Consider the following 22,598-nt stretch of genomic DNA (forward strand, 5'->3'; position numbering starts at 1 on the left):
TGACAAGTGAGATATCCTCGAAAAAAGAGAGGGAGCGTGGGCGGGGCTAGTACCTGCTAAGATCAAGCTGATAATGGCAAATGACCTACTCCCTAAGAAAATGAAGGAAGAGAAGACGGGGCTGGTACTTACTAAGATAAGACTGATTTTGCAAAATGACATACTTTCTGACGACTGGAGGGTGGAGGGTATATGATTTGGGAAAATCAGTCTTATCTTGGCAAGTATTGATCCCGCCCGCCCACCCAACCTTTATTTTCTTAGAGGGCTATTACCTGGTAAGATGAGACTGATTTTGGCAAATGAGATCTGGTAAGAAAAGAGAGGGCGGGTGGGCGGGGCGAGTACCTTCTAAAATAGGACTGATTTAGGCAAATAACATACCTTCCAAGGAAGGAAAGGGTGGGTGGGCGGGCGTAGTACCTGCTGAGATAAAAATGATTTTGGCAAATGAGAGACGCTTTAAGAAATTCTCTTTTCTTGTGTCATTTGCCAAAACCAGTTTTATCTTTAGCAGCTACTAGCCCCGCCCACCCACCCTTTCTTCTCTTAGAGGGTATCTCATCTGCCAAAATCAGTCTTATCTTTAGCAGCTACTAGCCCCGCCCACCCACCCTGTTTTCTTAGAGGGTATGTCATTTACCAAAATCACTCTTACCTTAGCAGGTCCTAGCTACCTGCTCAAATAAGACCGATGGCAAATAATGGACCCTCAAAGGAAAGAGAGGGTGGGTGGGCAGGGGTAGCAACTGCTAAGAATAGAGTGATTTTGGCAAATGAGATACCCTCCAAAAAAAAAAGAGGGAGCGTAGGCGGAGCTAGTACCTGCTAAGATCAAGCTGATAATGGCAAATGACCTACTCCCTAAGAAAATGAAGGACGAGTAGACGGGGCTGGTACTTACTAAGATAAGACTGATTTTGCCAAATGACATACCCTCTGACGAATGGAGGTTGAAGGGTATATGATTTGGGAAAATCAGTCTTATCTTGGCAAGTATTGATCCCGCCCGCCCACCCAACCTTTATTTTCTTAGAGGGCTACTACCTGGTAAGATGAGACTGATTTTGGCAAATGAGATCTGGTAAGAAAAGAGTGGGCGGGTGGGCGGGGCTAGTACCTTCTAAAATAGGACTGATTTAGGCAAATAACATACCTTCCAAGGAAGGAGAGGGTGGGTGGGCGGGCGTAGTACCTGCTGAGATAAAAATGATTTTGGCAAATGAGAGACGATTTAAGAAATTCTCTTTTCTTGTGTCATTTGCCAAAACCAGTTTTATCTTTAGCAGCTACTAGCCCCGTCCACCCACCCTTTCTTCTCTTAGAGGGTATCTCATCTGCCAAAATCAGTCTTATCTTTAGCAGCTACTAGCCCCGCCCACCCACCCTGTTTTCTTAGAGGGTATGTCATTTACCAAAATCACTCTTACCTTAGCAGGTCCTAGCTACCTGCTCAAATAAGACCGATGGCAAATATTGGCCCGTCAAAGGAAAGAGAGGGTGGGTGGGCAGGGGTAGCAACTGCTAAGAAAAGAGTGATTTTGGCAAATGAGATACCCTCCAAAAAAAAAGAGAGGGAGCGTAGGCGGAGCTAGTACCTGCTAAGATCAAGCTGATAATGGCAAATGACCTACTCCCTAAGAAAATGAAGGACGAGTAGACGGGGCTGGTACTTACTAAGATAAGATTGATTTTGCCAAATGACATACCCTCTGACGAATGGAGGTTGAAGGGTATATGATTTTGCAAAATCAGTCCTATCTTGGCAAGTATTAGCCCCGCCCACCCACCCTTTGTTTTCTTAGGAAGAATGTTATTTGGCAATATCAGCCGTACCTGGACAAGCACTATCCCCACCCGCCCTATGTTTTTTAGAAGGCTAGTATCTGTTAAGAAAAAACTGATTTTAGCAATTGAGATACCCTGTAAGAACAAAGAGGGCGGGTGGGCGGGACTGGTACCTGCTCAAATAGGACTGATTTTGGCAAATAACATACCTTCCAAGGGAACAGAAGGTGGGTGGGCGGGCCTAGTACTTGCTAAGATACGAATGATTTTAGCAAATGAGATACCCTTTAAGAAAATGGAGGGTGGGCGGGGAGGGCTAGTACCTACTGAGATAAGGTTGATTTGGCAAATGACACACCCTCTGATGAATGCAGGGTGAAGGGTATATGACTTTGAAAAATCAGTCTTATCTTGGCAAGCATTGGCTCCACCCCCCACCCTTTATTTTCTTGGAGAGCTAGTACCTGCTAAGATAAGACTGATTTTGGCAAATGAGATATCCTGTAAGAAAAGAGAGGGCGGGTGGGCGGGGCTAGTACCTTCTAAAATAAGACTGAGTTTAGCAAATAACTTAACTTCCAAGGAAAGAGAGCGTCGGTGGGCTCTCTTTTCTTGGGTCATTTGCCAAAATCAGTTTTATCTTTAGCAGCTACTAGCCCCGCCCACCCACCCTTTCTTTTCTTAGAAGGTATCTCATTTGCCAAAATCACTCTTATCTTTAGCAGCTACTAGCCCCGCCCACCCACCCTGTTTTCTTAGAGGGTATGACATTTGCCAAAATCAGTTTATCTTAGCAGAGTTTTGGAGAATGTGGTTTTGCAGGTAGACGGGAATGGGAGAATGGGTGATGGGGTGGTGGTTACAGGGGATGTTACGGTGGTGACCAGGACGTTGAAGGTGGGTACTTTGGTTTCTAATGCTACTGGGACGCCGGAGGTTATATTTTGCGGTACTTATATACTTGTGGTTTATGAATCCGCCTTGATTTCTTCCTCTTGAATTAATAATTGCATTGCATGGCTAAGTATCGGATTTCCGTCGCAACTCTGACCGCTGAAGGACGCCCCCTTGTCTTGATTCGTTGGAGCTCAAACAATCCCTTTTTTAATTTAAATCATCGGGCATCCCTCCAGCCTCCTGTAGTCAAAAAGCGCCTCCAAAGCATTCATGTCGTTTCCAAATTCCAATTAAATTCCTCTTTTATGTGAAAAACTAATTAAGAAAAGCTTCACACGTAACTTTCACTTTGATAAAACAATACACGTACCCTCGAGGCGCCCGCATGCCGCCGCCCCCGCAGCCTTATCTCCGACATAAAAGTGAGTTTTGACTTCATAAAGCGATTTACTCGAGCCTTTCTCGTGCTAAAAATCAAGCAGCTTCCTTCCAATCGATTTGATTCTGGTGCAGCTGAAAGGGGGGCCACATTGCTTGTTAAGGAACTGCTGCAGCGGCGATATCGGAATTTTCAGACAGTAAGTCGAGATTCTCGAAACACAAAAACATCCGCGACGGGAATTACTAATCAGTCTCCAAAAATCCAGACTAAGTTGACCGTGTTTTAAAACAAAACAATTCGATAAAAACCCATTTCGGCGTCGCCGAAAATTGGTAATTAAAGCGGTTTCGGGTTGCGAACACGTCAAAGCGTGCCACCCCGCCGAGGCGGCTCGATATTTCACCCCCGAAGTTATTTCCCGACATCTCGAAGCTTCTGCATCGCTTAACACCGCAAACATGCGATTCTTTTTATTCACCACAACCCAATTGAGTGGTTTTATTTCATTTACAATGCAGCCAGCGGAATGTGGAACACACAAATTCTCGGCCTGTCAATGTTGGGGTTTTATTTTCTTCATGTTCAACACTTCTCTCCTTCCCGCTTCATTTTTTATTTACTTATTTATTTGATAGACTCGAGGTTTTATTGGGTTTTTACGTTCGCTTTTTTCGTAAATATTTATGGAGTTTTGTTGTGGGGGTGCGGGCCGCTGACGTCAGAGGGGAGTGACGTCACGATGCATGCGGCGACCGATCGGGATAACGGGATAACTAATTTACAGAGTCGTCCCAAAGTAGCGCGCTTAACCTCCGTCGACTATTATTTTTTCAAATGATGGTGGGAGACTGTTTCGCAAATTTAGAGCTTTCAGTTATTTCTCTTCCGAGAGACTTCAAATGAGTTTAATGATTGCGCTTGTGTTATGTAACGTCGCTAGTGCAACTGCAGTGCATTTTGTGTGTAATTTCAGATTCAATTGGCGCAAAGGAGCGCTTCATAAAGCCCTCTTATCACGCGCTGCCGATTTCAAACCGTCATTTGGATCCTCTAGAAACATAACCTATAAATTCGAGACATAACCTCAATTCAGACATCCATTCTGAGTTCAATTACAACTCCGGTTTGTTATCGCAGACACTCGCTTTGTATCTGCAAGTACGGGTTTAAGATATTCTATACGTCAAACTGCAGTTTTTTTCATGTACAATCGACCAAAAAAATGTGACAGAGAGATATCGTATAAAAAGCACCATTGTCTTCTCGTCGCCTGCGAACTTGTTTGATCTACAGACCAGAGCTCAATCAGGCCAATGTCGACCTTAAGCGTTCAGAAGCGATTTGATCTTAAGCCAATTATGTTTGGTACTGGCAAAATTCCCCAAATTAACAGTAATCTTAAAATCGTCATCATGTAGTAGATTTTTTTTCGGGAAAGTATAGTTATCTGACTCTTTTGGAAACATTAGGATCTACTTTGCATGATTTTTTTTTTTTAATTTAAATGTTTTCATAGTTTCCCGAATGACAAAATTTACATTTCAAAGCTCTTGACAGCTGGTTTAACTTAGTATTGTAGCTTAGTATTACAATCATACAAATTATTCAGTTCAAGTAAAATAACTTGACTACTCTAAATGTTGAAAAGTAACATTGTGGTTTATGAAGCCGCGTTGAATTTTTTTTTTCATGTTTCAGTTTTCTGAATTTTCTAATTTTCGGCTTTTTGATTTCCCGATTGTCGAATTTCAATTTTCGATTTCTCGATTTTTTATTTTACGAATTCCCAATTTTCCGATGTTTCATTTTTACGAATTTTTAGTTTTCCTAGTCTTCTGTTTTGGGGTTTTTAAATATTTCGATTTTTCAATTGTTCAGTTTTTGACGTTTCTGATTTTTCAATTTTTCGATTTTCCCATTTCTCGACTTTCGACTGTTTCGAATTTTCACTTCTCCGATTCTTCAGTTTTTCGATTTTTCAACTTTACTTTTTGATTTTTCAGTTTCTCAAATTTTCAATTTTTGGATATTTCAGTTTTGGGATTCTCCAGTTTTTCGATTTTTCAGTTTTTCTTCCAGTTTTCAACTTTTCGATAATCACGTTTGGGGTTTTTGAATTTTTCGATTCTTCAAATTTTCGATTTCTCAAATTTTTTAATTTTTCGAAATCCCAATTTTCCGATGTTTCAGTTTTACTATTTTTTAGTTTTTCTTCTCTTCAGTTTTGCGATTTTTAAATATTTCGATTGATCAATTTTTCAGTTTTTGACGTTTTTAAATTTTCAATTTTTCGATTTTTCAGTTAATCGGTTTTTTGATTCTTCCTTTTTCTCGCTCCTAAACTTTCGACTGTTTCGATTTTTCGCTCCGTCAATTCTTCAATTTTTCAGTTTTTGATTTTTCAGTTTTTCGACTTTTCAACTTTGCTTTTTGATTTTTCGATTTCGCAATTTTTCAATTTTTTTATTTCTCAATTTTTGGACGTTTCAATTTTTCTTCCAATTTTCAATTTTTCGATGTTTCATTTTTCGGATTTTTCCATGTTTCAGTTCTTGGACTTTTCAATTTTTCAACTTTTGGATTTTTCGATTTCTCGATTTTTAACTTTTTGTATTTTTCAACTTTTCGTATTTTTTATTTTAGATTTTTTAACTTTTCGACGTTTCAATTTCTCAATCTTTCGATTGTTCGATTTTTCGGTTTTAAATTTTTTTTGACTTCTCGATTTATCAAGATTTGTCAATTTTTGAATTTTTAACTTTTCGATTTTGGCCTATTTCCGTTTCACAATTTGTCGATTTTTCGACTTTTTACTTTTCGAATTCTCGATTTTTTGTTCTTGTGATTTTCCGATTTCTTGATATTTCAATTTTTCAGCTTTTCGAATTTTTAAATTACAGATTTTTCATCTTTTTGATGTTTCGGTTTCTATCATTCGATTTTTCGATTTTCCGGTTTAATTTTTTTTTTCAATTTTTCAATTATTCTACTTTTAAAATTTTCGGATTTTCAATTTTTTGATTTCTCGATTTATCAAGATTTGTCAATTTTTTAATTTTTAACTTTTCGATTTTGGCCTATTTCTGTTTCCAGTTTGTCGATTTTTTCAACTTTTCGACTTTTAGAATTCTGGATTATTTGCCCTTGTGATTTCCCAATTTCTTGATATTTCAATTTTTCAGCTTTTCGAATTATTAAATTATTGATTTTTCATCTTTTTGATGTTTCGATTTTCCGGTTTATTATTTTTTTTTTTTCAATTATTCAATTTTTCGATTTTTCAAATTTTCGATCTCTCGATTTTTATTTTTTTAGTTCTCAATTTTCTGATGTCTCAGTTTTACGATTTTTTAGTTTTTCTCCTCTTCAATTTTGCGATTTTCAAATATTGCAAAATTTTCAATTTTTCAGTTTTTGACATTTTTAAATTTTCAATTTTATTCGATTTTTGGATTTTCCCATTTATGGACTTCTCGACTTTCGACTGTTTCAATTTTTCATTTCTTCAGTTCAATTTTCCGATTTTCAGGTTCTTGGTTTTTCAATTTTTCGACTTTCGAACTTTGCTTTTTGATTTTTAGATTTCTCAATTTTTCAACTTTTTAATTTGTCGACTTTTGTATATTTCGGTTTTGGGATTTTTCAGTTTTTCTATTCTTCAGCTTTTCTCCAAATTTTCAATTTTCGATATTTCGATTTCTCGATTTTTTACTGTTTGTATTTTTCAGTTTTTCGTATTTTTCAGTTTTATATTTTTTTGTCGTTCCGATTTCTCGAATTTCCGGTTTTAAATTTTCTTTTTTTCGATTTTCTGACTTCTCGATTTGTCGATCTTTTGATTTTTCGATTTTTCGATATTTCAATTTTTCAAATGTTCGAATTTTTAAATTTTTGATTTTTCAGCTTTTTGACGTTTCGATTTTTTGACTTTCCAGTTTTCATTTTTTATTTTTTCAATTTTTCGATTTTTCAAATTTGCACTTTTTCGATTTTTTGAATTCTCGTTTTATCGACTTTTTAATTTTTACCTTTTCGATTTTGGTCAATTTCGGTTTCTCAATTTTTCGGTTTCTCGATCTTCCGATTTTTCGACTTCGAGGTCTTAGATTTTTTTGTTTTTGAATGTTTCGATCTTTCAAATTTTCGAATTTTCGTTTTTTGTTTTAATCTTTCAATTTTTTAGTTTTCCAAATTTCTGATTTTTCTATTTATCGAGATTTGGATGTTTCGATGTTTACTCGCTTTTTCGACTTTGGCTTATTTCGGTTCTATTTTTCGATTTTTCGATTTTTAAATTATGGAATTTTTCATTCTATTGCTTTTTTGATATTTCAATTTCCCAATTTTTCGATTCTTCGAATTCTTGATTTTTCCACTTTTCGATTTCTCGATCTTTTGATTTTTCGATTTCTTGATATTTCAATTTTTCGGTTTTTCGAATTTTTAAATTTTAAATTTTTCAACTTTTTGACGTTTCGATTTTTCGACTTTCCAGTTTTCATTTTTTTTTTTCAATTTTTCGATTTTTCAAATTTACGCTTTAACGATTTTTTGATTTCTCGATTTATCGATTTTTCAATTTTTACCTTTTCGATTTTTCGATTTTGGTCAATTTCGGTTTCTTAATTTTTCGATTTCTCGATCTTCCAATTTTTCAATGTTTAACTTTTCGATTCTTGGATTTTGGCCTCTTTTGACTTCTGAATTTTTTAATTTTTCGACTTCTTGACTTCTCGATTTCTCGATGTTTCAGTTTTTGAATCTTTCGTTGTTCCGATTTTTCAATTTTTCGCTGTTTAACTTTTAGATTTTTGGATTTTGTCCTCTTTTGGCATCTCAATTTTTCGATTTTTCGACTTTTTGATATTCAAATTTGTCAAATTTTTGGAACATTAGAATTTTAGACTTTTTGAGATCTCGATTTTCCAGTCTTTCGATTTTTCGACTTTCCGGTTTTAAATTCTCTTTTTTTCAATTTTTTGATTTTTCAAATATTCGGCTTTTCTTTTTTTTTACTTCTCTATTCGTCCATCTTTTGATTTTCGATTTCTCGATGTTTCAGCCTTAGAATCTTTCAACATTTCGATTTTTCGATTATTTATTTTTCGATTTTTAACTTTTCGATTTTTCGATTTTGGCATATTTCGATTTTTCGGTTTTTCGATTTTTCGACTTCTTGACTTCTCGATTTCTCGATCTTTTGATTTTTCGATATCTGGATAATTGAATTTTTTGGTTTAGTCTTTCAGTTTTTAGTTTTTCAATTTTTTGATTTCTCGATTTATCGAGATTTGGATGTTTCGATTTTTACTCGCTTTTTCGACTTTGGCCTATTTCGGTTTCATAATTTTTCGACTTTTCGACTACTGAATTTCTCGATCTTTTAATTTCTCGAATTCTCCGTTTTTCGATTTTTCAATTTTTCGATTTTTAAATTTTGAAATTTTTAATTTTATTGATTTTTTGATACTTGAATTTTAGTTTTTTCAATTTATCAGTTCTTCGGTATTTCTATTTTTTAATTTTCCGATTTCCAACTTTTGATTTTTGATTTCTCGATGTTTCAGCCTTAGAATCTTTCAACGTTTCGATTATTTATTTTTCGATTTTTAATTTTCGATTTTTCGATTTCCACATATTTCGATTTTTCGGTTTTTCGATTTTTCGACTTCTTGGCTTCTCGATTTCTCGGTCTTTTGATTTTTCGATATCTAGATATTTCAATTTTTTGGTTTAGTCTTTCAGTTATTAGCTTTTCAATTTTTTGATTTCTCGATTTTTAAATTTTGAAATTTTCCATTTTATTGATTTTTTGATACTTGAATTTCTCAGTTTTTCCAATTTATCAGTTCTTCGATATTTCTATTTTTTAATTTTTCGATTTTTTAAATTTTACATTTTTCGATTATTCAATTTTTTAAAATTAAAATTTTTCGAATTTTCGATTTTTAGATTTCTCAATTTACCAGATTTTTCAATTATTTTAATTTTCCATTTTTTTTATCAATGTCACTAAAATAAAATTGTCACTAAAAACTTTTAAAAATTCATAGGAAGTAGAACCCAACATTTCCAAAACATAAAAATAACTTTATTTTCCCGAAAAAAATCCATTGCATTATTACAATTTCAAACAACTTAGTTAAAAAGCATGTTCACTTATTCGTTAACCAAATCGCTTCTGAACGCTTAGAGTCGACATTGGCTTGCTCACGCGCTGGTCTCTAGATCCAACAAGTTCTTAAACGAAAGAAACCGAACTCGAAATAAATTACCTTGCATCTGCGTAAATAAATTCCACTGTATCTACTTTATGTAAAAATTTAACTTATCCCATCACACAAAAAAAAACCGTTACAGAAAGTACAAACACAGCAGATACACAATAGCAGCGTACATAAACTTAGATTGTATTTTTATATTTATTCGGCAAATTTCATTAGCAATGTAGATGTAATACTAAAAAGACACTGTCAGTCCGCAACAATAAAAAATAATCCCCGGCATTATTCAGCCTTTGTTCTCCCTCCCGATAAACCCCCTCATTGACAACAAATGCATTTATGTTTGTATTTTTCGTATCGCCCAGATATCGCCTCCCAATTTCCCCAATCTCCACCCTTTCCCCATCCGCAAATGATAGATCTGCCGTTTTTTCGTACATTAACCCTCTAAACCGCTTTCCTCGACACACTCCCCCTCTCCATACAAGAAAGCAAACAAAGGAAGCATTGTTTCAGCCCGGCCCTATCAGCCAATTGCCCTTTTCCTCGTTGTGTTATTGTTATATGGGAGAGGGTTGATTTTTCAAGACGGAAATGGGATTCGTATCTAATCTGAGTAAATATTTTATTATTCCGACAACGGGTGCCACTAGTGGCGTAATTAATAAGCGCGGTAGGCTGAACCGGAGCTTAATGAATCCGGTGCGCTATTTTTGGGTGATGAGATGATACTCGAACGCTGGTAATTCAATCGGCCGGACCGACTGACCTTCGTCAACACTGTCAACACCGAAATGATTAAGATTGGGCGATGGAAGGGTGAGTGAAAGCATCGGCTAAATTAGAATGGAGATAAACAAGGTGGCGGCTTTGATCAGGGAAGACCAGGTTAATTCGGGAGACTGGAAGCCGCTTTGTGCTGTTATTTGGAAAGTTGAGTTTGATTGTGTTTCACATAATTTAAAGCTTCTACCAAACACAACCTCATTAGTGAGGGGAGCCGCAGGTGGGGGATAGATTAGGAAGAGACGTCTGAAACGAAAATAAAGTGTCTTTTGTTTCTTTAGAAACATATATACAAGTCCCGATTTTGTCTCTAGTCCCCAGCTTTCGCGTTCTGCTAATAATCGAAAGAACGGCTCCAATCTCACTCCCTTTGTGATTATTGCGAAATGTATCCATTACAGTGGGTGTTTATAGCTACAGAAATGGATTATTTTGTGGCCTAAACGAAAACCGATAATGGCTATTGTCATGAACTCATCCACAAACACCGAAAGTTATTTGTCGGGACTAATAAACGACTTATTGCTACAATAACGATAAAACCAACACGAATCAAACTCAGATATCCGAAATCCATTAGCATCACTGGCGGTACTCACCGTTCTGTTCCCTAAATTCCTAATTCGGCAGTTTAAATAAGTGGTCTTGCCGACGAGGGCCGTCACATTTCGGGAGGCGGTTTTATCGAAGTAAGGACCTCGGTCTATGATCAAAGGCTCAATTTCGGCGTCGGTGTCGCCGTTTTCGGAGTCGTCTTTCGTCTTAGGCCGGCTCCAACCTGTTGACAAAGAATTTCATTTTTTTAACTTCAACTAATAATTTCTACTACTCAGACTACAATGCCGGTAGTAATTTTTTAATTGGGCGATTTTCCGGCACTTCGGGCGGATGATATCGTTGCAGGAAAGTTGGTTCAGGACGCCTTAAACAACAATTAAGGAGCAATGGAAGTTTTACAGGTAACATAAAACCCAGGTCAGGAGATAAAAGACGCCATTGTGTTGACTCATAATCCTTACAAAATTAGAAATAAAGTGCTTGTAGTGATCGTAAAGGGTAAAATTTTCAATGCTACAATGTCGCAGGATTGTGAATGTAGCTTTGGTCGGGAAACACTAAAACCAGTTGCTTTTGATTGTGGAATTCTATTACGGCTATTCCTGGGGAAACGGAGAGTGGAAACGTTGTTTTAGAATCAGTAACGCGTTGAAGTGTGGGTGGACTTTAATTTAAAATCGATGGATTAGAGAAAAAGTGACTAAATAATTTGCAGGAAAGGTCGACAAATACAAATCGATAATTATTTTTATGAAATGACGGGGTTATTGTAAATTTAAACACGAAACTTTATCACTAACATTTAAGACAATCTCAGATTTATATTAAAAATTAACATGAATTAACTCAAAATTAAACTGAAAAAAGAAATTATTTTGGTAATTTTCGACGATACCTACGAAAAGCTCAAAAATTTCATATGTAGGGATACTGGGAGACCGAGCTTTTAGAGGAGTTGCCTAAAAATCTACAAAAAATTTCAGGTCATAGATCTTGACAAGCTATACTAATAAACATAACGTAATAACCTTTGCGGATCAAAATTTTTCAAATAAATTTTCGGTTTCGAATTCAAATTTTTGAGATCTCAAAAATTACCATAATAAGAAAATTGGTTTTCGAAAAAGTCGGGCTCAAAGTCAATTTTTAAATGTCTGAAAAATTCTCAGATTGCATTTGGAGATTGTACGTAAAAATAAAAAAAATCCAGGTCAAAGATCTTGACGATCTGAAGCAAAAACCAAAGCGTGTTGAAATTACTCATCCGAATTTTTCTCTAAGTCAAATTTTAAGATATCCCAAAAATTGCCACATTTCAATTTAGAGATTCTGAAAAAAGGATAGAAATTTAGAAGTCAAGGAACTCTTTAGAGAATTTTCGAAGGTGTTCGATGAAAGGTCAAAAATTCAAACGAGGGAGTATTTAAAAGTTACCTAAAAATCTACAAAAAAATTCAGGTCATAGATCTTGACAAGCTGTACTAATAAACATAACGTATTAATATGTCATTTAAATTTTTCAAAAATTCGTTCTCTAAATCAAATTTTTAAGATATCTCAAAAATTACCATATTTTAATTTAGAGATTCTGAAAAAAGGGTAGGTATATAGAAGTCAAATTTAACAAAAGAATCTCTTTAGAGAATTTACGAAGGTGTTCGATAAAAGGTCAAAAATTCAAAAAAAGGAGTATTGAAAAGTTGAACTTTCTTTGACACAGATTTTGACGAACGGGCTCAAAAAATATTTCGTGTTGATGATTCCGGACCAAGAGTATAGGCAAATATCGAAAATTCCGGAGGAATCGAAACAGGTATATCTTCTTTAGAATCATTCCTGAAGAACTGGGAGTCCAAAAAATGACGAAAAAATTGTGTTTGCTCAAGATGACACATCTATCGAGGGAAACTAATCCCAAATTAATAAGAAGATTGGTCTACGAAATATTCGAACTGAAAATCAAATTACTAAAATGCTCAAAAATTTCTCATATCATATTTTGTATTTTTTAACAGTAGGAATTTCCAAGAAATGAAAGCGAAACCAACCTCTGGAAGTCAAAATCAACAACAAATTAATAGGTCAACAATTTTCGAAGGTGTTCGATAAAAGGCCAAAAATTCAATGGAAAAGTTGAACTTTTGTCAAAGTTGCCCAACAATCCACAAAAATTCTTAGAGAGAGATTTTAGCGAACGGACTCAAAAAAAAATGCGTGTTCATGATCCCGGACCAAGATTTCAGGCGAACATCGAAAATTCCGGAAGAATCCAAACAAATATATTAAGGAATTCTTTAGAATCATTCCTGAAGAAATGAGTGTCCAAAAAGTGATGAAAAAAATTGTGTTTGCACAAGATCATACATCTATCTGGGGAAACTAACCCCAAATCAACAAGAAGATTGGTTTCCGAAATATTCGCATCCAAAATCAACTTTCTAAAATGGTCAAAAATTCTCATACTTTATTTTGGGTATTCTAGAAAAATGGTAAGAATTTTCAAAAAAAGATGAGAACTTGAAAAACTTCTGGGTGTCGAAGATAGCAAAAGAAATTATTGTGGTAAATTGCAATGGCACTTGAGAAAAGTTCAAATTTCATACGTTGGCGAAATTGTGTTAAAAATCTATAAAAAATTTTTGGAGCAATCGTAGCATTTTTACCATTAAGCGAAAAACTGAGTGAACAAAAATTGTGACAAAAATATGTGTTTTGTAGAAATGACACGTCTATCAGGAGAAAATAAACCCAAGTCGATTAGGAGACTAATTTTTCAAATGTTCGGTTTCAAAATCAAATTTTTATAGTACTCCAAAAACCTATTATTTTGGCCAGTCTGTAAAAACCGTAAAAAATTTCGAAGAAATGAAACCGAAAACGACTTCGGTAGGTCGAAATCAATAAAACAATCTCTTTAGATCATTTTCGAAAATGGTCAGGAAAAGGTCAAAAATACGAACGAGACAGATTGAAAAACTGAATTTTGGCAATTTTGCGTAAAAATAAAAAAAACGGGACATAGACCTTGACCAGATGAACCAAAAAAACATAACGTATTAAGCATTAATATTGCCAGACCAAAATTTTTCAAATATTCGGTTTCTAAGTCACGTTTTTAAATTACAAAAATTGACACATTTCGTTTCAGAAATTCTGGAAAAACCGTAGGAATTTTCCAAGAAATGAAACCGAAAACAAGTTCTGTAGGTCAAAATCAACAAAAGAATCTCTTTAAAGAATGTTTGAAGGTGTTGGATAAAAGATCAAAAATTCAAAGGAGGGAGTATTGAAAAGTTGAACTTTTGGCACAAATAATAAGTCCCAAAAATTGACACATTTCGTTTCAGAAATTCTGGAATAACAGTAGGAATTTCCAAGAAATGAAAGGGAAACCAACCTCTGGAAGTCAAAATCAACAACAAATTAATAGGTCAACAATTTTCGAAGGTGTTCGATAAAAGGTCAAAAATTCAATGGAAAAGTTGAACTTTTGTCAAAGTTGCCCAAAAATCCACAAAAATTCTTAGAGAGAGATTTTAGCGAACGGACTCAAAAAAAAATGCGTGTTCATGATCCCGGACCAAGATTTCAGGCGAACATCGAAAATTCCGGAGGAATCCAAACAAATATATTAAGGAATTCTTTAGAATCATTCCTGAAGAAATGAGTGTCCAAAAAGTGATGAAAAAATTGTGTTTGCACAAGATCATACATCTATCTGAGGGAAACTAATCCCAAATCAACAAGAAGATTGGTTTCCGAAATATTCGCATCCAAAATCAACTTTCTAAAATGGTCAAAAATTCTCATCCTTTATTTTGGGTATTCTAGAAAAATGGTAAGAATTTTCAAAAAAAGATGAGAACTTGAAAAACTTCTGGGTGTCGAAGATAGCAAAAGAAATTATTGTGGTAAATTGCAATGGCACTTGAGAAAAGTTCAAATTTCATACGTTGGCGAAATTGTGTTAAAAATCTATAAAAAATTTTTGGAGCAATCGTAGCATTTTTACCATTAAGCGAAAAACTGAGTGAACAAAAATTGTGACAAAAATATGTGTTTTGTAGAAATGACACGTCTACCAGGAGAAAATAAACCCAAGTCGATTAGGAGACTAATTTTTCAAATGTTCGGTTTCAAAATCAAATTTTTATAGTACTCCAAAAACCTATTATTTTGGCCAGTCTGTAAAAACCGTAAAAAATTTCGAAGAAATGAAACCGAAAACGACTTCGGTAGGTCGAAATCAATAAAACAATCTCTTTAGATCATTTTCGAAAATGGTCAGGAAAAGGTCAAAAATACGAACGAGACAGATTGAAAAACTGAATTTTGGCAATTTTGCGTAAAAATAAAAAAAACGGGACATAGACCTTGACCAGATGAACCAAAAAAACATAACGTATTAAGCATTAATATTGCCAGACCAAAATTTTTCAAATATTCGGTTTCTAAGTCACGTTTTTAAATTACAAAAATTGACACATTTCGTTTCAGAAATTCTGGAAAAACCGTAGGAATTTTCCAAGAAATGAAACCGAAAACAAGTTCTGTAGGTCAAAATCAACAAAAGAATCTCTTTAAAGAATGTTTGAAGGTGTTGGATAAAAGATCAAAAATTCAAAGGAGGGAGTATTGAAAAGTTGAACTTTTGGCACAAATAATAAGTCCCAAAAATTGACACATTTCGTTTCAGAAATTCTGGAATAACAGTAGGAATTTCCAAGAAATGAAAGGGAAACCAACCTCTGGAAGTCAAAATCAACAACAAATTAATAGGTCAACAATTTTCGAAGGTGTTCGATAAAAGGTCAAAAATTCAATGGAAAAGTTGAACTTTTGTCAAAGTTGCCCAAAAATCCACAAAAATTCTTAGAGAGAGATTTTAGCGAACGGACTCAAAAAAAAATGCGTGTTCATGATCCCGGACCAAGATTTCAGGCGAACATCGAAAATTCCGGAGGAATCCAAACAAATATATTAAGGAATTCTTTAGAATCATTCCTGAAGAAATGAGTGTCCAAAAAGTGATGAAAAAATTGTGTTTGCACAAGATCATACATCTATCTGAGGGAAACTAATCCCAAATCAACAAGAAGATTGGTTTCCGAAATATTCGCATCCAAAATCAACTTTCTAAAATGGTCAAAAATTCTCATCCTTTATTTTGGGTATTCTAGAAAAATGGTAAGAATTTAAAAAAAAAGATGAGAACTTGAAAAACTTCTGGGTGTCGAAGATAGCAAAAGAAATTATTGTGGTAAATTGCAATGGCACTTGGGAAAAGTTCAAATTTCATACGTTGGCGAAATTGTGTTAAAAATCTAAAAAAAATTTTTTAGAAATCGTAGCATTTTTACTATTAAGCGAAGAACTGACTAAACAAAAATTGTGACAAAAATATGTGTTTTGTAGAAATGATGCGTCTATCAGGAGAAAATAAACCCAAGTCGATTAGGAGACTAATTTTCTAAATGTTCGGTTTCAAAATCAAATTTTTATAGTACTCCAAAAACTTATTATTTTGGCCATTTTGGAAAAACGGTATAAATTTTCGAAGAAATGAAACCGAAAACAACTTAGGGAGGTCCAAATCAATAAAACAATCTCTTTAGATCACTTTCGAAGATGGTCAGAAAAAGGTCAAAAATACGAGACAGATTGAAAAACTGAATTTTGGCGATTTTGCCTAAAAATAAAAGAAATCCGAGACATACACCTCAACAAGCTGAATCAAAAGTTTTCGAATATTCGGTTTCTAAGTAAAATTTTTAAGATATACCAAAAATTGCCACAATTCGTTTCAGAAATTCTAGAAAAACAGTTGAAATTTCCAAGAAATGAAAGCGAAAACAACTTCTGAATGTCAAAATCAACAAAAGAATCTCTTTAAAGAATTTTGGAAGGTGTTCCATAGAAGGTCAAAAATTTTCGAAAGTGTTCGATTAAAGTCAAAAATTCAAAGGAGGGAGTAATGAAAAGTTGAACTTTTAGCAAAGCTGCACAAAAAGTATAACTAAATAATTTGAAGAATAGGTTGATTTCCACATGTGGTTTTCCACAAATTCGGTTTTAGGGTCAAATTTTTAAAATATCCCAAAAACTGTCATATTTTGTTGTGGCGATTCTAGAAAAATGATGGAAATTTCAAAAAAATGAATCGGAAAACGATTTCTGGAAGTCGAAATTAGCAATAGGATCTCTCTCATTTTATAAAATTTAAATAAAATTCTGAAGAAGTAAGACGAAAGAAAGTTTTCCCTGTGGCAAACAACGAAAACAATTAAATCCACGTATACGGTCCTGTAATGCTGTCACGACAAGGGTCTGTTAAATAAACACTTTTGCAGCCCTCACGGATACTAGTAAAGATTTGTGAAAATTAATACCACTCTAGGTCATAATTAACCGAGGTTCACATGTTTAGAGACCCGAGTTGTTCTTTTCAGAACTTGTTGTTATCCTCAACGACACTAAGCCCGTGGCACGACCTCTAATTTATATCTTCCTTGTTAACATGGCAAAGTCCGGCTCTGCACCACCCCTCATTGCCTCCCCGCCATTCTCTCGCCGCCCCCGAAAATGATCTTGGCTCAAAACCGACCGATAATCCCGCTCTTGTCCCCCTGACGCGACTTATCTGCGATAGACCGCAATTTACGACTTGCTGAAGCCGCAACATGCGCACATACTCCGTTTTCATTAAATTTTTTTGGCTGTGATAAGTGAAGCATGTCTGATGTTGTGAAATATCGATCCTCTTCCAAAATAAAGCCCCGAGGGACGGGCGAAGTGTAAACCGACCGGCAGCGGTTATTTTTATTCGAATCAGCAACGATGAAGGCCGTTGTTTAGGGTGGATTACACATTTTTCCGGATTAATCCAGCAGTCGAAATGTGTCGACTTTGCGGAACGGCCCGGACCCTTTCCGGACACGATTTATCCCGGAATCAGCCGGAATCGGGAATTTTAATGGTAATAAAGGCGATTATTGTCTGCACGTGACACGGAGATAATAGCGTCTTTCGGACGATTGAGTGCCGGGGTGGGTATTTGCATTTTTGTGGGGAGGATTCGCGGTTTACAGGGGAGAAGTTGGAGGGCGGAATGTAGCGGCTGTTTCACCTGGAAGTTAACATTCCGGGTTCTGGGAACTTTTTACACAAATGAAATGATGGGAAAAATTGTTTAAAATTTAAAAACCTTGTTACAAGAAAAATTGAATTTGATTCGCAATACTTCGAATGCTACAGTCGTTGGAACTACGATACGACTCAACTCCAGGGAACACTAAACTGAAATTGCGCCATTTTACTAAAAGATAAAATTCTTTGTTTGGTGGTGGAAACGCATTCATTGCTTTCCGTTTTAACATCACGTTAAATTTTAAAAGTTAGCCAGCTGTCGTGCTCTACAGAGTAGGCGGCCATTCGTTGTGAAAATAAGACGGCAAAATGTGTTTATTGATTCTAAGAAAATAATTTAAAATCAATTAATTGAAAAGTTTGAGTGATGATTAAAACAAGTGTTATCTTTTATCTAGCATTGTTTTCGGGTTTTTAGTGTTTTTATTGGAGTTTTAACTCCTCTCTTGTCGTAATATAGAACGCGCCAGAATAGAAATGTCGAGTTCCAGCTACAAGCTTGGTGCCGGTGTCAGGGTCGGTGTCGGTGTCGGTGTCGAAAGATAGAAAGAGAAAGAGTGAGAGAAAGAGAAATAAGCTATCAAAACAACGTCTTCTGGACATATAACACCTTTTTTAAAATAATTGGCTTTAAAAAATGCATATTTATACATATTTCTGTAAAATTATCAAATTGTACCTTTATTCAGGAAATACCAATACATTTTGGTAGAATTTAATTACCTGCAAAAACCCGTAATTAAGACGTTCTAATCACTGATTTTAAGGACAATTTTGAGTATCCCCACATATGTATTTTTTTAGCTTTCTCCAAGTACCCTCGAAAATCTCCAAAATATTGTTTTTTCTTTGAAAATTCTTGTCACTTTTTCAGAGTGAAATTTGGAAATTTTAGAAATTTGATTTTGAACTCAAATGTTTCGAAAACCAATAATATTTTTAGCACGGTTTTTTTCATCATTATTTGCCCACCTAGATTTTACGGAGTTCTGATAAAAAAGTCCTCCCGAATTTTCGATGTTAGTCTGTAATCTTGCTCCGGGAAATAACACGCAACTGTTTTTGATCGAAATCTATTTCTGACAATTTTGCGGGTTTTTGGACAACTTTCCCAAAAATTTTATCTGATCAATAATTCCTGCTTCGATTTTTATCTTCATCAACTACGAACGTTTTCTAACGAGATCTTTCTCATGATTTCGACTTCCAGAAGTCGTTTTCGGATTCATTTTTTTGAAAATTTCACCCATTTTTACAGAATCGCCAAAATAAAATATGGCAGTTTTTGGAACATTTTATAAAATTTGACATTAGAACTGAATCTGTGGAAAACCAGTTTTCCTATCGACTTGAAAGTATTTTCTGCTGATAGACGTGTTATTCCTGCGTAAACACTATTTTTTTCATAATTTTCGATCACTCAGTTTTTCCGGTCTATAACAAAAGTGCTATCGATTGTTCAAAAATGTTTTTCTAGATTTAGGGACATTTTTGAGTAACCATACATATGAAATTTTTTAGCTTTTTCCAAGTACCATCGAAAATCACTGGAATAATTTCTATTTGCTTACTTCGAGATTCAGAAATTTTTTACACTTTCATTTCTTTGAAAATTCTTATCATTTTTCCAGAATGGCCAAGTGGAATACGGAAAATTCTCGGACATTTTAGAAATTTGATTTTGAACTCGAATATTTCAACAAGCCATATTCGTATTTAATTTCCCCTCATAAACACGTCATTCTTGAGCAAGCACGTTTTTTTTTCAGCATTATTTGGTCACCTAGTTTTCACGGAGTTATGCTAAAAAAGTTCTTAATAAACATATTACGATTTCTCCGGAATTTTCGATGTTCTCCTGTAATTTTGGTCCGGGAATTAACACGCAATTTTTTTTGAGTCCCCTCATCGACATATTTTTCTCAAAATTTTGTAGATTTTTGGGCAAATTTACCAAAATTTTATTTTTTCAATACCTCAACCTTTGATTTTTGTTTTTCTATTGAATAGCTACGAAAATTCTCTAAAGAGTTCCTTTTCCTGATTTCGACTTCCAATCGTCGTTTTTGGATACATTTTTTTGAAAATTTCCACCATTTTTCAAGAATCGCCAAAATAAAATATGGCCGTTTTTGGGGCATTCTAAAAATTGGAAGTTTGAACCGAATCTATAGAAAACCAGTTTTATTATCGACTTGGAAGAATTTTCTGCTGATAGACGTGTTATTCCTGCGTAAACACTATTTTTTTCATAGTAGTTGATCACTCAGTTTTTCCGGTCCTGTAACAAAAGTGCTATCAATTGTTCAAAAATATTTTTCTAGATTTAGGGACATTTTTGGGTACCCTCACATGAAATTTTTTAGCTTTTTCCAAGTACCATCAGAAATCACTGGAATAATTTCTATTTGCTTACTTCGAGATTCAGAAATTGTTTACACTTTTATTTCTTTGAAAATTCTTTTCATTTTTCCAGAATGGCAAAGTGGAATACGGAAAATTTTGGGACATTTTAGAAATTTGATTTTGAACTCGAATATTTGGACAAGCCATGTTCTTAAATTAAAAAATTTCCCCTCATAAACACGTCATTTTTGAGCAAGTACGTTTTTTTTTTCAGCATTATTTGGTCACCTAGTTTTTCCGAAGTTATGCTAAAAAAGTTCTTAATAAACATATTACGATTTCTCCGGAATTTTCGATGTTCTCCTGTAATTTTGGTCCGGGAATTAACACGCAATTTTTTTTGAGTCCCCTCATCGACATATTTTTCTCAAAATTTTGTAGATTTTTGGGCAAATTTACCAAAATTTTATTTTTTCAATGCCTCAATCTTTGATTTTTGTTTTTCTATTGAATAACTACGAAAATTCTCTAAAGAGATCCTTTTTTTGATTTCGACTTCCAATCGTCGTTTTTGGATACATTTTTTTGAAATTTTCCACCATTTTTCAAGAATCGCCAAAATAAAATATGTCAGTTTTTGGGACAGTTTAAAAATTTGACGTTCGAACCGAATCTATAGAAAACCAGTTTTATTATCGACTTGGAAGTATTTTCTGCTGATAGACGTGTTATTCCTGCGGAAACACTATTTTTTTCATAATAGTTGATCACTCAGTTTTTCCGATCCTATAACAAAAGTGCTATCGATTGTTCAAAAATATTTTTCTAGATTTAGGGACATTTTTGGGTACCCTCACATATGAAATTTTTTAGCTTTTTCCAAGTACCATCAGAAATCACTGAAATAATTTCTATTTGCTTACTTCGAGATTCAGAAATTTTTTACACTTTTATTTCTTTGAAAATTTTTATCATTTTTCCAGAATGGCCAAGTGGAATACGGAAAATTTTGGGACATTTTAGAAATTTGATTTTGAACTCGAATATTTGGACAAGCCATATTCTTTTTTAATTTCCCCTCATAAACACGTCATTTTTTAGCCAGCACGTTTTTTTTTTCAGCATTATTTGGTCATCTAGTTTTCCCGGAGTTAGGCTAAAAAATTTCTTAACAAATTTATTGCGATTTCTCCGACATTTTCGATGTTCTCCTGTAATCTTAGTCCGGAAATCAACACGCAACTTTTTTTGAGTCCCCTCATCGACATATTTTTCTCAAAATTTTGTAGATTTTTGGGCAAATTTACCAAAATTTTATTTTTTCAATACCTCAACCTTTGATTTTTGTTTTTCTATTGAATACCTACGAAAATTCTCTAAAGAGATCCTTTTCCTGATTTCGACTTCCAATCGTGGTTTTTAGATACATTTTTTGAAAATTTCCACCATTTTTCCAGAATCGCCAAAATAAAATATGGCAGTTTTTGGGACATTTTAAAAATTTGAAGTTCGAACCGAATCTGTGGAAAACCAGTTTTCCTATTGACTTGGAAGTATTTTTTGTCGATAGACGTGTTATTCCTGCGTAAACACTATTTTTTTCATAATTTTTGATCACTCAGTTTTTCCGGTCTATAATAAAAGTGCTATCGATTGTTCAAAAATATTTTTCTAAATTTAGGGACATTTTTGGGTACCCCCACATATGAAATTTTTAGCTTTTTCCAAGTACCATCGGAAATCACTGGAATAATTTCTATTTGCTTACTTCGAGATTCAGAAATTTTTTACACTCTCATTTCTTTGAAAATTCTTATCATTTTTCCAGAATGGCTAAGTGGAATACGGAAAATTTTGGGACATTTTAGAAATTTGATTTTGAACTCGAATATTTGGACAAGCCATATTCTTTTTTAATTTCCCCTCATAAACACGTTATTTTTGAGCCATCACGTTTTTTTTTTCAGCATTATTGGTCACCTAGTTTTCCCGGAGTTATGCTAAAAAAGTTCTTAATAAACATATTACGATTTCTCCGGAATTTTCGATGTTCTCCTGTAATCTTAGTCCGGAAATCAACACGCAACTTTTTTTGAGTCAACTCATCGACATATTTTTCTCAAAATTTTGTAGATTTTTGGGCAAATTTATCAAAATTTTATTTTTTCAATGCCTCAAGCTTTGATTTTTGTTTTTCTATTGAATACCTACGAAAATTCTCTAAAGAGATCCGTTTCCTGATTTCGACTTCCAATCGTCGTTTTTGGATACATTTTTTTGAAAATTTCCACCATTTTTCAAGAATCGCCAAAATAAAATATGGCAGTTTTTGGGGCATTTTAAAAATTGGAAGTTCGAACCGAATCTGTAGAAAACCACTTTAATTATCGACTTGGAAGTATTTTCTGCTGATAGACGTGTTATTCCTACGTAAACACTATTTTTTTCATAATTTTTGATCACTCAGTTTT

At 34.2% G+C, this 22,598-nt stretch overlaps 1 protein-coding gene across 1 annotated transcript in view; it reads right to left on the reverse strand.

Annotated features, from left to right (window-relative positions):
- The window catches only part of LOC135125975 (lachesin-like), a 261,363-nt gene that overhangs the window by 153,814 nt on the left and 84,951 nt on the right, over positions 1-22,598 (reverse strand). The window contains exon 2 of the mRNA XM_064051762.1: positions 10,677-10,855. Coding sequence (XP_063907832.1) covers positions 10,677-10,855 — 179 coding nt within the window. The remainder of the gene's footprint in view (positions 1-10,676; positions 10,856-22,598) is intronic.

This window comes from Zophobas morio, unplaced genomic scaffold (genome assembly GCF_036711695.1).
Source record: "Zophobas morio isolate AGI-343-1 ecotype UQ-CSIRO unplaced genomic scaffold, CSIRO_AGI_Zmor_V1 ptg000010l, whole genome shotgun sequence".
Lineage (NCBI taxonomy): Eukaryota > Metazoa > Arthropoda > Insecta > Coleoptera > Tenebrionidae > Zophobas > Zophobas morio.